At 48.1% G+C, this 17,069-nt stretch overlaps 1 protein-coding gene across 1 annotated transcript; it reads right to left on the bottom strand.

Moving 5' to 3' along the window:
• Window positions 1-4,023: 4,023 nt before the first annotated feature.
• On the bottom strand, window positions 4,024-16,735 carry LOC119923237 (olfactory receptor 1361-like). Its single transcript, XM_038742712.1, has 3 exons — window positions 16,706-16,735; window positions 6,849-7,022; window positions 4,024-5,325 (listed from the first exon to the last, which is right to left on the bottom strand). Exon 3 carries the CDS (start codon window positions 5,199-5,201, stop codon window positions 4,296-4,298), a length of 906 nt encoding a protein of 301 aa, XP_038598640.1. The 5' UTR covers window positions 5,202-5,325; window positions 6,849-7,022; window positions 16,706-16,735; the 3' UTR covers window positions 4,024-4,295.
• Window positions 16,736-17,069: the final 334 nt, after the last annotated feature.

Below are 17,069 nucleotides of genomic sequence, written 5' to 3'. Positions count from 1 at the left end.
TGATCTCTGCCTCCCAAGCCCGTGTTCATTCCACTGAGGCACACTTCTCTGGCATGTTCCCAAGTGCCCAATACAGTACTCTGCATACCTTAGGTGCCTAATACAGCAGTCTGCTCCCAGTAGGTGCCCAGTCCAGTATTATATCCACAATAGGCACCCAGTATAGCACTCCATGCACATTAGGGGCCTGGTACACCACCCTGCATCTAGGAATGCAGCATGACATGGTGGATAGAGCCCAGGCCTGGGAGTCAGAAGGCCATGGATTCTATCCTGGCTCTTGCCACTTGGCTGCTGTGTGACTTTGGACAAGTCACTTCACTTCTCTGTGCCTCAGTTACCTAATCTGTAAAATGGGGATTGCAATTATGAGCCCCTTAAGGCCCAGGACTGTGTCCAACCCAATTTGCTTGTATCTACCCCAGTGCTTAGTACAGTGCCTGGCACATAGTAAATGCGTAACAAATACCAGAATTAGTAGGGTCACAGTACAGACTCAGTCACTCAATCAATGGACGTAATTGAGTGGTTACTGTGTGCAGCGCCTCGTGCTTGGAAGAATGTAATTCAACGTAGTTGGAAGACTCTAGTTCTGGACCTGTATTCATCATGGTAGTTGAGCACATCGGGTGCCCAGTAAATATTCACAATGGTGAGGAAGATAGTGGTGTTGGTAGGGCAATTGTCACAGACTGACCAAGAGGCCATATTCTGTGCATGTTTCCCCACTCCACAAAATCCTCTAATGGCTGCCCCTCCCTCTCCACATCAAGCAAAGATTCCTGACCATTGGCTTTAAAGTCGCTCAGTTGGTTCCCTCCCTACTTTTTACCTTCACTCCTCTCCCACTCCAACCCAGATTTCATACTTCACTCCTTTCAAGCCACCCTATTCACTGTGCCTCATTCTTGTTTCTGTCACTGCCCATCTCTTGCTCATGCCCTCCCTTCTGTATGGAGCTCACTCCTTCTTCACACCCAAGACACCACTGCTCTCTTCAGCTTCAAAGCCCTTCTGAAATCACAACTCTTCTAGGAAGTCTTCCCTGTTTGATTCCTAATGTCCCTGTCCTGTATTTCCCCTTCTGGCACTTCAGCACTTCCACGTCACCTAAGCACTTAACTACTGACAATCACCTGTAGCACTTCTAAGTATATCTTCCTACTCTATTGTAGAATTAACTTTACTATCTCCCCTGCTAGACTATAAGGTCTTCTAAGTCGGGAGTCATGACTATAGTCTATTGCACCTCCCAAGCTTTTAAAGCAGTGCTCTGCACCCAGTAAATATGGATGAGGCCATAGATACTTAATCAATAGGTCAGTTTTCCTTTGGGCTGAAACAGTGATCCCCAAAAGCAGGGTCATGGTGGGGGCAGAGTTTGTGGTTCCTAAATGGCAGTGGGTACAGCAGCGTCTACTACGGCCCTCCCGGTTCACTGATGGACCTCTCTCAGTCCCAACCTCCTGTGTTGGGCTGGAAGAAACCACGAGTTGCTCTGGACCACCAGGCAGCAGCCACCCACAGAACAGGGTGAGGGTGTAGTAACAGTCAAAATATTTATTGAGGTTCAGTGCACTGTTCTAACTGCTTGGGAAGTACAAAACAAGCAACACGTCCCCTTCCCACAAAGAGCTTGCACTCTAATGTTAGAGCAGGCGTTCAAGTATTTATAATTACTCTATGAAAGTAATTGAATGTATGACTGAATGACTATATATGCAAAATAATAGAATGAAACACAACTGCTAAAAATGACTGCTGAGTTTATTAGACTTGGGATGCAGGTAATAAATCAGGGAAGGCTTGTTGAATGAGGTAGGCCTTCACGAGGGCTTTGAATGTGGAGAGGACTGTGGTCTGCTGAACCTGGGGAAGGAGGGTGCTCCAAAATGGGGGAACAGCGTAGGTGAGGGAACAGAGGTGAAAGGCCAGAGTGAAATACAGCTAGGAGGTTAGCTGAGGTGTGTGTGGTGGGGTAGGTTTTGAAGACACTACACTCCGTAGCTACTCAGTAGGGAAGAGTGCATGCTGGGAGATGTGACCCAACACTTAGGGGCCCACCTGTGCTCTCACCCAGAGTGGGGAGCCCCTTATGGATGGCAACAGGCCAGACTGGAGAGTGGCTGGTTTTAATCAATCAATCAATCAATCAATCAATCATATTTATTGAGTGCTTACTGTGTGCAGAGCACTGTACTAAGCACTTGGGAAGTACAAGTTGGTAACATGTAGAGACAGTCCCTACCCAACAGTGGGCTCACAGTCTAAAAGGGGGAGACAGAGAACAAAACCAAACATACTAACAAAATAAAATAAATAGAATAGATAGGTACAAGTAAAATAAATAGAGTAATAAATATGTACAAACATATATACATATATACAAGTGCTGTGGGGAAGGGAAGGAGGTAAGATGGGGGGGATGGAGAGAGGGACGAGGGGGAGAGGAAGGAAGGGGCTCAGTCTGGGAAGGCCTCCTGGAGGAGGTGAGCTCTCAGTAGGGCCTTGAAGGGAGGGAGAGAGCTAGCTTGGCGGATGGGCAGAGGGAGGGCATTCCAGGCCCGGGGGATGACGTGGGCCGGGGGACGATGGCGGGACAGGCGAGAACAAGGCACGATGAGGAGATTAGTGGCAGAGGAGCGGAGGGTGCGGGGTGGGCTGTACAAGGAGAGAAGGGAGGTGAGGTAGGAGGGGGTGAGGTGATGGAGAGCCTTGAAGCCCAGGGTGAGGAGTTTCTGCATGATGCGCAGATTGATTGGTAGCCACTGGAGGGGAGTAACATGCCCAGAGCGTTTCCGGACAAAGACAATCCGGGCAGCAGCATGAAGTATGGATTGAAGTGGGGAGAGACACGAGGATGGGAGATCAGAGAGAAGGCTGGTGCAGTAGTCCGGACGAGATAGGATGAGAGCTTGAACGAGCAGGGTAGCGGTATGGATGGAGACGAAAGGGTGGATACTGGCAATGTTGCGGAGCTGAGACTGGCAGGTTTTGGTGATGGCTTGGATGTGGGGGTGAATGAGAGAGCGGAATCGAGGATGACACCAAAGTTGCGGGCTTGTGAGATGGGAAGAATGGTAGTGCCGTCAACAGAGATGGGATAGTCAGGGAGAGGGCAGGGTTTGGGAGGGAAGACAAGGAGTTCAGTCTTGGACATGTTTTAGTGGAGAATCCACGAAGCACCAACTTCCTCAGGTTCCCTGCCTTCATTCTTGATTAAATAATGGTAGGCGATGAGCGCCTCGAGAGCACTGAGCACTGTATTAAGTGCTCTTTCTCAGCAAGCCACTCTGAGCCCTTGGAAAAACCCACTAAAGCAAGCCATCATTTATAATTCTATTTATTCTGGTGGTATTGACACCAGTCTACTTCTTTTGTTTTGTTGTCTGTCTCTCTGTTCTAGACTGTGACCCCATTGTTGAGTAGGGACCATCTCTATATGTTGCCGATTTGTAGTTCCCAAGCACTTAGTACAGTGCTCTGCACACAGTAGGCGCTCAATAAATACAACTGAATGAATGAATGAACCAGCTTCTGGAGGTTCCCTGCCTTCGTTCTTGATCAAATAATGGTGGGCAATGAGTGCCTCCAGAGCTCTGAGTACTGTATTAAGTGCTCGTTTTCAGCAAGCCACTCTGAGCCCTTGGAAAAACCCACTGAAGCCAGCCATCATCCAGGCCGGGCAGGACAAAGCTGGGAGATGGGACCTGGAATGGACAGGGAAATACATCCTGGGCTAAGAGGTCTGGGTGGCTTCCTTCTCCTGACCTTCCACACCCCAGTATCAGATTCGAGCCAGATTCTAGAATTTCAAGCTGCTCCTCCTGGCTCTCATTCCTTTCCCCTCCCACCCTGCCCACCCCTCCTCCCACCCCGCCTGCCCCTCCCAGACCTCAACACAGCTGATTCCTGTTGCTCTGCCTGTGGATAAAAAACCTTGGCCTCCTTCCCCAGATACAATTCTGGTGTCCAGCTGTGGCCTCTAATAAGAGAGCCTGGCACTGACCACTTCCACTGACACTTCTTGGGTTTACATCCTGCCCCAAAGACTCAGTTTAGGCGCTTGCACCCTTCCCAACTGTCCCTGCCAAGGCAGTTTGTGGAAGTCGGATCCCTGTGGAGACAGGGATCAGACCCCCAAAGAATGGCCAGAAATTCGCCATGTTTCCTCCAAACTGTGGATTCCCTCTATTCGAGGATCGAGATTAGCCAAAGAGGGTCAGACCATTGTGTCTGACCAACCAGGGGCTCTATACCAACTCTGGTGTTCTGCCTTGCCATGAACATGGGGCTCAAGTGGTCGGAGGACACGGTGGATTGGGAGAAGGGGGAGTGGGCCTGATGAGGGTTTCATCCATTATCTGGGCCCCTGAAGGCCCTTTCTCATAAGCCTGTGCATAGCTTCCTGGATATTGCGATTCCACAGGCTGTAGATGAGCCAGTACAGCACGGGCAATGCCACCGTGTAGAAGATGGCAATGTGACGGTCCTGTTCCAGGCTGGAGTGGCCGGGGGGGCTGGAAGCACAGGTGGATCACCTTGCCAAAGAACAGCATCACCACTAGCACGTGAGAGCCACAGGTGGACATGGTCTTGCGTAGCCTGGCAGCTAAGCGCAGGCTTAGCACGGCAGCCCTGATGCAGGCAAAGGAGGCCAAGATGAAGAGTAAAGGGGAGATGATCACGCTGATGCCCTCCGTGAAAAGCACCAGGTCGTTGAGAAAGGGCTTGGGGCAGTCAATTGACACCAGGAAGGGGATATCGCAGAAGACGAGCAGGTTGCAATTGTTGCAGTAGGATGCCAGGGACAACTGGATGGCATGCGGGGAACCGAGGAGGGTCACCAGGACCCAGGACCCAGCCACTATGCACACGCAGAGCAACTGGGTCATGACTGCCACATAGTGCAGGGGCCTGCAAATGGCCATATAGCGGTTATAGGCCATGGTAGCCAGTACGTAGCCCTCCATGTTGCCCGCAGCCAGGGAAAAGGTCATCTGGACAAAGCAGCTGTCATAAGGGATGGCATTATGCTTGAAGAACGTGTGGACCAGGAACTGTGGGATAGTGTTGGAGGCAAAGGCCATGTCCACGCAGGAGAGCTGGCTGAGCAGGAAGTACATGGGGGTCTGCAGCTTGGGGTCGGTCCAGGTGACCATGATGATCAAACTGTTTCCAGCCAGGTTGACCAGGTACATGGTGAGGATCAGAGTAAAGACGACTGGCTGCAACTCTGGACAGTTGGGCAGACGAAGGAGGATGAACTCTGTCACGGTGGATTTGTTCTGCTGATCTATGATGGGGTTGGGTCTCGGGGATCCCCTGCAGACAGGGGGAAGGGACGAGTCAAGGGATAGCCTGAGCATGGATTCATCCCTCTGTGGATCTTCTTGCCAAAGCCCACCCCACTTCACCCAACATAGAACTCCTGGACCGGGATGCCAATCTCTACCCCACCTATGCCCTGGTCTGTATAGTGTGGGTCCCTGTCCTGAAATCTCACCGAGTGCAAAGAGTGCCTCAGGGGTTGTTCTGTCTCCACCTTTTCCCAGCCTCCCACTGCCTTCCTGTTCACAGATCCCTTCAGATCGCCCCCTCCCACTCTCCCCCACGATATTCACCAACTCCTCTGGGATCCATGCCCCAGGGGCATCCCAGGTTGCTCCCAGGTGTTGCATTGAGGACCCTGCCTGGTTAGACCTTGCCAGAGGTTGTGTCACCCCTTAACACAAACACACACTCATACAGATACACACACACACACACACACATACGTTCTGCCTTTTCTCCCAGGACATCCTCTCTCAGGTCCCTGACACAATACTGCAGTGTCATGCCCATGCAGTGGTGTGGGAGCTGCTCCTATCCACCCCGCAACATCATACAAGTATACACACATCAACATATGCAAACACACACCCATGCACATCAACAGACATAAATGCACACATCCAAATACACTGGAAAACACACAAAAACATGCAACAACACATGTAAACACCAGCTTCTTGAACCTTGTGACCCCAGCTCGTCCCAGCCACTATTGTGGGAATGGAGGCCTTGCAGCATGAAGTCACACATAAATTTGGTCAGTGTCATGGACAGTGACTGTGTGTTGCAGGAGCAAGGCCACATTAAGAGAGGTGAGAATCTTGGGTTGAACTGTCTAATGGGCTCCCCTCTCTCCTGACCCTCAGTGACATCATTTTGCCACCCTCAGCCAGAGTTGTGACAGAGATGGAGGATGGTCCATTAGTGGCCCAGAAATGGGGGCAGAGATGCCTTTATTTGGGAGAGGGAGGAAGGAAAGAGCAGAAGTCCAGGGTCACGTAGATCCCCACCCCGTGTCTGAGTGATGTTTCCTTACTGTCTTCCCTTCCCCTCATCCTCTCTATGCTTCTTCCTGTTGTTTGCTCTTCAAAAAGTGAAGATGGCAGTGGGACTGTCTGTCGATCGTATCTACTGAGCTCTTACTGTGTGCACAGTACTGTACTAAGTGCTTGGAAAGTACAATTCTGGAACAAATAGAGACAATCCCGACCTGACAACGGGCTCACAGTCTAGAAGGGGGAAATAGACAACAAAATGAAACAAGTGGACAGGCATCAATAGCATCAAAATAGATAAATAGAATTATAGATATACACACATCAGTGTCTAAGTCAAGTGAGATGCCCAAGGACATTCAGCAAGCAATTGGCAGAGCTAAGATTGGAGCTGGAGGAGAGGGTTGGCAGGGAGCCCCCCACTTTCCCCGGTCATATTCACCCCGGCCCACATGGCAACACCCTGGTGGATAAACACACAAATGGCCAGACAACCAGGGTCACCTCTATGTCACTTACACAACTCACTCACACCTTCCCGTCTCTATGCAGTACCACCTAGGGACTTCTCTTAGCCATGGAATCATCAGACTCCCTCCTGGAGATGAACAACCAGGGTCCGGCCTGATCAGCATTGGTGAAGAGCATCCATTTGTTTTCCTCACTCCATCCACAACCCCTTGGGTGGGCTACCTGAAAAGAAGGGAGAGGAGGTGGAGGGTGCACAGGTTTTAAAGATGCTCCTGGACACGCAGACTCCTCTCACATACTGCCCATACCCTGCATTGCATGAGATAGTGACCCCTTTGAGCTAGATGTGATGGAAAGGGCTGTCTTCTGGCTGCTGTTTTAAACAGGACATGATCTTCATCCTGGCCTGAGCTGCAACTTCACTGGTCAGATTGTGAGGAGATATAATTTTAGGAGTAGGCCAGGAACCCTGTATACACAGCCCCGGGGTCTGAGCTCTTTAGAGCTCCTGAACTAATCTGTCCCCGAGCAGAGAAGGAAATGGAGCCAGGAGTCCCCTCCCTCATAGCACCATGAAGCCCCCAGCTTCTAATTCAGGCCACAGCTTCTGAGAGGGGTAGATTTCCCTCCCTGATTCCCACAGTAGGATGTCAGATATCCTCCCCAGCCCCTGTAGAGTTCACCACAACCCTCACTCTGCCATCACCCAGGATCCCCAGCTTCCTTCTCCTCCCGACCCCAGACTGTCATAAAGATGGGTCGAGGGCTACAGCAGAGACCACTGCCTGCCCCGTGTCTCACCACCATGCCTGCTCTGCTCCATGCCACTGTCAGAGCCACTCATCTCCTCCGCTGGCTCCCGAGTCCTGATGTGGTTGGCCAGGATCCCCAGGGTAAAAGCCCTGCAGCCCCAAATCTTCTCTGTGCCTCCAACCAATATGCCTCCCGGGGGCTGGATGCCAAACTGATTGTGCCTTGGAAGATCCTCCCCAGGCTACCCAAACTTCCTGCCCACAACTCTGGGTCCCAGCTGGCACCACGGGCCCACCCACACTCATGGGGCCCATTTCCTCTCTGGGATCTAGTCATGGTGAAGTGGAGCCTAGAGCAGATTCAGAGCCCCTAAGCACAAATTCCTATACTCGCTCATGCCTCCATCAATAATTCATTTTAATTTCTGCCTCCCCCTCTAGATGGTAAGCTCCATGGGAGAAGCGAACATGTTTACCAGCTCTCTTGCACTGTACTCTCCCAAGACCTGAGTGCAGTCCTCTGCACACAATAAGCACTCAATAGATACAATTGATTGATTGATGAAGTGAGAGAACCACTGACGGAAAGGTGTGAGACTCATCCACTTGCCCTGTTTGGGAGCCACTTTTAGGTAGTTAGTAGTCCCTGCTCCTCCTGGGCAGGGTCCCTTCTGTCAATTCGTGCTCGCTGCTTCCCCCAATATACTGGAAGTGGTTCGAGGATGGAGGCAGCACCCTTAACTTCTGTCTATTCCGCAAGTACTCGGGACAACACTCTGCACTCAGAATAGTGCTCCGTACGCAGTAGGCACTGCATGCATTAGACACTTGGAACAGATCTCTGCAGACACAATCAGTCAATAACTAGTTTTTAGTACTATGTGCTGAGCACTGTAATGAGGGGTTTGCGAGAGATCAGTGCAGTAGAGTGGGAAGACACGTTCTCTTCCCACAAGGAACTCATAGTCTCGGAGAGCACATTTAAATATTTTAATTACGGGGGAATGGAAGAGTGTAGCTATACATATATACTTATGTATATATATATATATATACTTAAGAGTTCTGGGACTGGGTGGGGGTAAATAGTGAGCTCAAGGGGTACAGCTCCAAGTACATAGGCAAAATAGAAAAGAGGGCAAATAGGAGAAATGGGGTCCTAATCAGGATAGATGTCTTGAAGGAGATGTGATTTCAGTAGCAGAGCTGAGCTGAGATTAGAACCAAGGTCTTCTGACTCGTAGGAACATGTTCCTTCCACTAGACTATGCTGCTAGATTAGTGTCAAAGAAGATAAATGTATAGATTGGGTTGTACTGGGAGATCTGTGAGCGAAGGTAGGTGGAGTAGAATTGATTGAGTGCCTTACAGCCGTTGTTGAGGATTACACATTTGCTGTGGAGGTGGATGGAAAACAGTTAGAGGTTTTTGAGGAGTGGAGAGATGTGGGCTGAGTATTTTTATAGGATAATGTTACAAGCAGCTGAGCTATGTTCGGACAGGACATGAAAGGCAGGCACCAGGGAGGTCAGTGAGGAGGCTGATGTAGTAGTTAAGGTGGGATTGACAAAAGATTGAATCAGTGTGATAGCATTTAAGATGAAGAGGAAGGGATAGATTCTAGAGCTGTTGTGAAGATAGAACTGACAGGATTAGGTGACAAATCAAATATGCCTGTTGAATGAATTTGATAAACAGAGGATAATGCCAAAGTTGTCAGCATGTGAGATTGGGAGGATGGTGGTGTTGTAAACAGTAGTGAAGCAGCATGGCCTAGTGGAGACAGCATGAGCCTGGGAGTCAGTAAAACCTGGATTCTAATCCTGGCTCTGCCACTTATCTGCTATGTGATCTTGGGCAAGTCACTTAAATTCTCTGTTGCTCAGTTATCTCATTGAAAAGTGGAGATAGAGACTGTGAGCCCCATATGCACCATAGACTGTGTCTGACCAGATTTGCTTGTATCTACTCCAGGGCTTAGTTCAGTGAAGCAGCATGGTGTAGTGGATAGAACACTGGCCTGGGAGTCCAAAGGCGGTGGGTTCTTAACCTGACTCCGCCACTTGTCTGCTGTGTGACCTTAGACAAGTCACTTCACTTCTCTGTGGCTCAGTTACCTCATCTGTAAAACGGGAATTAAGATTTTGAGCCCCATGGGGGACAGGGACTGTGTCCAACCCCATTTGCTTGTATCCACCCCAGTATTTAGTACAGTTCCTGATGCATGCAGTAAGTGCTTAACAAATACCGCAATCATTATTATTATTATCATTATTAAAGTGCCTGGAACATAGTAAGTGCTTAACAGATACCAAAAAAGTAGTTGTGTTGCCTTTGAAACAGGCGCTCAAATTCATTCATATTTTATTCCTCAGCATTCCACCATAACCATAACAGTTATGGGAAAGTCAGAAGGAGGCTAGGATTCTCAGTCTTTTTCATGGACTCCTCCTGTGCCTCCCACTGCCTAAGTGTGGGTATCCCTCAAGGTTCAGTTCTGGGTCCCTGTCTATTCCCCATCTACACCCACTCCCTTGGAGAACTCATTTGCTCCCATGGCTTCAACTCCCACCTCTCTGCGGATGATTCCCAAATCTACAACTCCAGCCCTGATCTCACTCCCTCACTGCAGTCTCACATTTCCTCCTGCCTTCATGACAACTCTACTTGGATGATCTGCCATCACCTCAAATTTAGTATATCCAGAACAGAACTCCTTGTCTTCCCACCCAAATCCTGTACGTCCCCTGACTTTCCCATCACTGTAGACAGCACCATAATCCTTCCTATCTCATAATGACCTTGCCATTATCCTCGACTCAACTCTCTCTTTCAACCCATATATTCAATCTGTCACCAAAGCCTGTCAGTTCAACGTCCACAACATTGCTAAAATCTGCACTTTGCTCTCCATCCAAACAGCTACCAAGTAAATCCAAGCACCTATCCTCACCCGCCTTGATTACTATACCAGGCTCCTTCCTTCTCTCTCTCCCCACTCCAGTCCATACTTCGCTCTGATACCTGGATCATTTTTCTACAACAAACATCCAGTCCATTCTTCCCCATTCCTCAAGAATCTCCAGTGGTTGCCCATCTACCTCCACATCAAACAGAAATTCCTTGCAATCAACTTTAAAGCACTCAGTCACCTTTCCCCCTCTTACCTCTTCTCTCTGCTCTCTTACTACAACCTAGCATGCACACTTTGCTTCTCTGATTCTAACCTTTTCACTGTACTTCGATCCTGTCTGTCTCACCAACGACCTCTCTCCCACATCCTGCATTTGGCCTGGAATGTCCTCCCTCTTCATGTCCTACAGACAACTGCTCTCCCTACCTTCAATGTCTGACTGAAAGCGTATCTCCTCCAAGAGGCCTTCCTTGACTGAACCCTCACTTTTCTTCTCCCACTCCCTTCTGCATCTCCCTGACTTGCTCCCTTCTTTCTCCGCCCCCCACCAAACTAGCCCCACAACATTTATGTACATATAAATGCATAAATACATAAATCATTTATTTATTTATATTAATATCTGTCTCCCCCTCCAGACTGTAAATTCGTTGTGGGCGGGAAATGTGATTATTTATCGTTCTATTGTACTCTTCCAAGCTGTTAGTACAGTGCTCTATGTACACGAAGCGCTCAGTAAATGTGATTGATTGGTTGGGGCTTGCATGAGAAAATGAGGAGTTCTCTTGACACCTAGAACAGCGCTCTGCAGCAGGAGGTACCCGGGACAGTGCTCTGCATACAACAGACTCCCAGGACAGCATTCGGTCCTTAGTAGCAACCTAGGATAGTGCTCTTCATACAATAAAAAGCCAGGATAGCACTCTTCTCAAAGTAGGCATCCATACGCTGTCTGTTTCAGGTACCCCTTAAGGAACTGGATCTCCTACAATGACCATGTCACCTCCTTCCAGCCTTCTCCCATGATGAGTCCCCAATGGCTCTGAGCCTGCTTTTATGACCAACTGTGTATGCTATTCTTACAACCGTCCAATTTCTTTTTGCCACTGGAGACTCTGATGGGGACTGTATTGAGTCAACTCTAGCCAGTGATTTAGTTTCAGTTCACTACAGTCTGTGCAACAGTTTTTCTATTTTTTGTCACTTCCCCCTGAGCCCTCTGCACAGATACTTCATACTGATGAACTCTAGAGCTGATTGACTCCTTCCCAGCCCCAACAGCTGGACTTCATTTCTTTTTGTTTTTGTTTTTATTGGTAATTCATCAAGCACTTACTATCTGTCAGGCACTATGAAAAATGCTGGGGAAGATACAGGATAGTCAGGTTGGACAAAGTCCCTGTCCCACGAGGGGCTCACAGGAGACTTAACTGAGGCACACAGTGAAGTAATTTGCCCAAGGTCACACAACAGGAAAGTGGTGGAGCCAGGATTGCTCGTTTGATTCTCCCAGCTACATGACCAGTTTTTAGGGGTCCATGATCTCTTTCTTGTTATTCAATTCACAACCTCATATAAGTTACATTTTTCCCACATTAAAACCTAAAAATGGGTTTTTACAGGATCCTTCTTATGCAGACCCTCTTTCCCTATAGCAGGGCCTTGAACCCCCCAAATTCCATGAAGTCATCCAAGATCCTGATATTGACCTTAGATGCAGCCTGTAATCCTCCCCCAATTCATAGCCCACTTATTCTAATCCAATTTTTTGCTATTTTATATGTGTTTTCCTCAGGCTACTCTGTTTTGTCTCTCCATCTCAAAATTAAAAGCCTTCAGCGTCATGCGGGAGCCTGGTTTACCCCTTTCTCCCTGCCCCCACTGCTGCTCCCAGTGGGCCCATGTTATTCTTCAGGGGTAGCCCTTATGAATTCATTTACACCATCATTAGTATTCATGCTCAGTTTATATATTATTACAGATTAGTAAATATTTCTTTGTTTGACTCCCTCACTGGGAGTAAGTTCCCTGTAGGCAGGAAATGTGTCACTTCATTTATTCTGTATATTCCAAATCCATGAATCAAGAACTATGCACTGCATCAAATTCAGTATCAAGTACCTCAAGTACTTCTACTACTACTATTACTACCACTATTACTACAGCACTTTGCACAGAGTGGTAGTACAGTACAGTACTTAACACATAACAGTCACTCAATATAGTGTTCTATAAAGATAGGTGCCTGCACAGTGTTCAGAACCTTTAGGAGCCCAGTGTACTTCTCTGCCATAGTAGGAAAGCATTCTGCCCTCAGCACACTGCCAGCAATCAATCATTGGTATCTATTGAGGGCTTATTGTGTGCAGAGCACTGTGCTAAATGCCTGGGAGAGTAGAATACAACAGAGTTGGTAGACATGTTCCCTGCCCTCATGAGGCTTATAGCCCAGAAGGAGAAACAGAAATTAATGTAAATAAATAAATTACAGCCATGCACATAAGAGCTGTGGGGATGATGGAGAGGTAAATAAAGGGTGTGAAAGTAAGTAAAAGAGTGGTGAAGAACAAAGTGGGAGAAGAGGAATGATAGCCTACTCATGGAACGCCTCTCAAAGGGGTGCGCCTTCAATAAGGCTTTGAAGGTTAAGAGAGATTTCTTCTCCTAGTTGTCAAGGGATAAGGTGTTCCAGGACAGGGTGAGGACAGGACATAAGTGAGGGGTCAACGGTGTGATAAACAAGATCAAGGCACAATGGGTAGGTTGGCATTAGAGGAGTGAAGTGTATGGGTTGGGTTGTAGTAGGAAATCGGGTAGCTAAGGTAAGGGGGGCAAGGTGATAGAGTAGTTTAAAGCTAAAGGAGTTTCTGTTTGATGCAAAGATGCATAGGCAACCACTGGACGTCCTTTTCATGAATGAAATATAAAAATTGATTCCCTTCACCGGCCAACTACAGTCATTTTAAGGCACCCTATCTTCCCATTCCCTCTGCCTGCCTCAAACATCTGGCTGCCAGGCCCCATCTCCAGCTTCAGGGAGAGCTGTCCACCTTGGCTGTGGGCTCACAGGTTGGTTCTCATTTTGCATTCCAAACAAATAATCCATGCTGGCCACCTCCTGCCTTCTGACATGCTCCCTTTCCCTGTGTTGCCATCCAGGAATTGGGCCTCCCAGATTCTGAATACCTGGTGGCAGTCTCTGTGGGTTTGATGCTAGGAGATGTTGGGGGTCTCTAGCCAGCGACCTAGGCTGTGGGTGATGGAGATGTGGGTTTATCCAATGGGGACAAGACACAGTCTCCTATGGCAGCCTGGTGTGCCAGACTGAAGTCTCTGGCTAACTTGGTTAGTGGACTCCAAACCTGGCCTCCAAACCTGGCTCCAAACCTGCCTGGTTCCAAGCTGGCTCCTTCCACCCTGAAGATTTGTTTTCCCTCGATGGAAGTGTTGGCAGTCAGCAAGCCGGGTGGGGGGAGGGGGATGGGTTTTGCTACTCTTCCAGACAAGGAGGATGTCAAAAAATGGAGGTAATCCTTAACGATGAGTTTCAAGAAGGTCATTACTTGAATCTCGGTACGTTTGCTTTCAGTGCTTTGATTCTGGATGGGAATTAAGTACAAAGAGGAGCAGAGCCTTGGGGGATCAGTTTCAGCAGATACTGGTTGTGTCTCCTTACTGAGGTGTGGGATGGGGTTAGAGTGGACCAACTCTATACTTTGGGATGATGAAGGTTGGGCTCCAAGCACCTTCCAGATTATAAATTAGTTGAGGGAAAGAATCATGCCTATCAACTTTACTTTGTCCTGCTCTCCCAAGTATTTAGTACAGTGCTGTCTGCATCAGTAAGCACTCAATAAATACCACTGATTGATTGAGGACCCCTCTGTTTTTCCTTCCAGCCCTGGCCCAGAAGGACGTGAGGGTGGTAGTGACTGACTATGGGTTAGTGGCAGAGGAGCATAGTGTGTGGGCTGGGCTGTAGAAGGAGAGAAGGGTGGTGAGGTAGGAAGGGGCAAGGTGATGGAGAGCCTTGAAGCCAAGAGTGAGGAGATTTTGCTCGATTCGAAGGTTGACAGGCAACCACTGGAGATTTTTGAGGACGGGAGTGACAAGCCCAGATCGTTTCTATACAAAGATAGTCTGGGCAGCGGAGTGAAGTCTAGACTGAAGCAGGGAGAGACAAGAGTATGGGAGATCAGAATGGAGGGAGGCCGACGCAGTAATCCTGTTGGGATAAGATGAGAGATTAAACAGCAAGGTAGGGGTTTGGTTGGAGAGGAAAGGGTGGATCTTGGCAATGTTGCAGAGCTGAGACTGGCAGGTTTTGGTGACGGATTGGATGTGTGGGGTGAATGAGAGAGTGGAGTCAGAGGATAACTCCAAAGATGTGATCAAGGTACAGTCTTCCTAGACTGTAAGCTTCTTGTGGGCAGGAAATGTGCCTGTTTATTCTTATATTGTATTCTCCTAAGCACTTAGTACAGTGCTTTGCACATGGTAAGTCCTCAATAAATACAATTGAATGAATGAGTGAACAGGTTGGTGTTAGAAGAGTAGGCATATGTAGTTTGGCTTGGCTAAAGAAACAGCTTGGCTAAAGAAACAGTGTGGCTTAGTGGAAAAGCACGGTCTTGGGAGTCAGAGGTTGTGGGTTCTAAACCCGGCTCTACTACTTGTCAGCTGAGTGACTTTGGACAAGTCACTTCATTTCTCTGTGCCTCAGTTACCTCATCTGTAAAATGGGGATTAAGACTGTAAACCCCACTTGGGACAGCCTGATAACCTTGCATCTATCCCAGGGCTTAGAACGGTGCTTGGCACATACTAATCACTTAACAAATGCCATCATTATTATTCAAGTGCTAAGTACAGTGCTCTGCACATGGTAAGCACTTATTAAATATGGCTGAATGAATGTCTACTCACTACTGATTTGGACTCTCCCAAACATTTAGTACAGTGCTCTGCAAATCATCATCACCAAATGCCATCGAGTCATTTCTGATCCATAGTGACTTTATGGAATTATCTATAGTTTTCTTGGTAAAAAATATGGAAGTGGTGAATCATTACCTTCTTCCACGCAATAAAAACTTAAGTCTCTGCTGTTGTCTTGGATCAACATTTTGATCACTTAATCATCCTCCTTTGAATTTTTCCCATGTCACTGCTGCTCATAAATGCAAACCATAAGTGCACAATAAATACCACTGGATTAATGGATTGTTTAGTAATAATAACGATGGTATTTGTTAACTGCTTACTATGTGCCAAGCACTGTTCTAAGTGCTTCCCAGGGGCCTAGTACAAGTACAGTGGGTGCTTAATAAATGCCATTACTAAGACTTCTGTGTTCTGTACCTCTGCCCTCAAAGTCAGGGATCTTGTTCTGTGCCTGTGTCTCCATGGTCAGAGATCACTGTGGGCAATCTAGTGGGCAGGGCAGGGCAGGTTTGGCGTTACAGTTTGAGGAAAGTTGGAGGTGGGCAGTCTACTGGGGTGCCCCAGCCCCTCTCCTTCCTTGACCGGGACAAACCCCGGTAAGCCTGGGCCCCTTCTGAACAGTCCAGCTGAACCAGACTTCAGCCAAAGTCATTCTTGGAACAGTGAGATGCAGGCAGACCATGTGCCTTGTCTACTAGGTAGATCTGGGCTAGATTCTCTGAGTCTCCGTTTTCCCAATGGGGCTGCAACAGACCATCATCAGATCAACTGCTAAAACTGCTTTGGGATCTTCAGGAAAAGTTGAATGATAAGCAGAATGGCCTAGTGGATAGAAAATGGGCCTGGGCATCAGTAGGACCTGAGTTCCAAGCCGGCTCCACCATGTATGAGCTGTATGACCTTGGGCAAGTCACTTCACTTATCTGTGCCTCGGTTAAGACTGAGAACCCCACGTGGCACAGGGATTGTGTCCAACCTAATAAACTTTTATCTAACTGGCCCTTAGTCTGGCACATAGTAAGTGCTTAACAAATGCCTTAAAAAAACTCTCTGGATTTGGCCAGAAATCTCGGTTCAGGGTTAGCAGAGAATTGTGGAGCAAAGACCCCTGGGAGGGGGGAAACAGGGTACTTCCCCAGGCCCAAATCCCAGGGAGACAGGCCTCGACAGGACAATTCAACAGGGACCCCAGAGGTTCAGGTCCCCGGATAGTGTCCCCTGTAACCACCCCACCCCCCCCCTCTTTTTTAATGGTATTTGTTAAGTGCTTACTTAAGAGAAGCAGCTTGGCTTACCGAAAAGAACCTGGGCTAAGGAGTCAGAGGTCATGGGTTCCAATCCCAGCTCCACCACTTGTCAGCTGTGTGACTTTGTGCAAACTGCTTAACTTCGCTGGGCCTCAGTTACCTCACCTGTAAAATAGACAATAAGACTGTGAGCCCCACGTGGGACTACCTGATGACCTTGTATCTACCCTAGCACTTAGAACATTGCTTGGTGCATAGTAAGCGCTTCACAAATACCAACATTTTTATAATTATTAAGTGTCAAGCACTGTTCTCAGCTCTGGGTTAGGTACCAGTTAATTAGATTAAACACAGTCCCAGCTCTACATGGGGCACACAGTCTGAGTAGGAGGGAGAACAAGCATTTAATCCT

The sequence above is a fragment of the Tachyglossus aculeatus genome, unplaced genomic scaffold, assembly GCF_015852505.1.
Source record: "Tachyglossus aculeatus isolate mTacAcu1 unplaced genomic scaffold, mTacAcu1.pri scaffold_161_arrow_ctg1, whole genome shotgun sequence".
Classification (NCBI taxonomy): domain Eukaryota; kingdom Metazoa; phylum Chordata; class Mammalia; order Monotremata; family Tachyglossidae; genus Tachyglossus; species Tachyglossus aculeatus.
This window is presented reverse-complemented; position numbering and strand designations above follow the sequence as displayed.

Excerpts from the sequence above, each read along its gene's own strand:
- LOC119923237 (XM_038742712.1), bottom strand. The coding sequence starts at position 5,201 with ATGTACCTGGTCAACCTGGCTGGAAACAGTTTGATCATCATGGTCACC.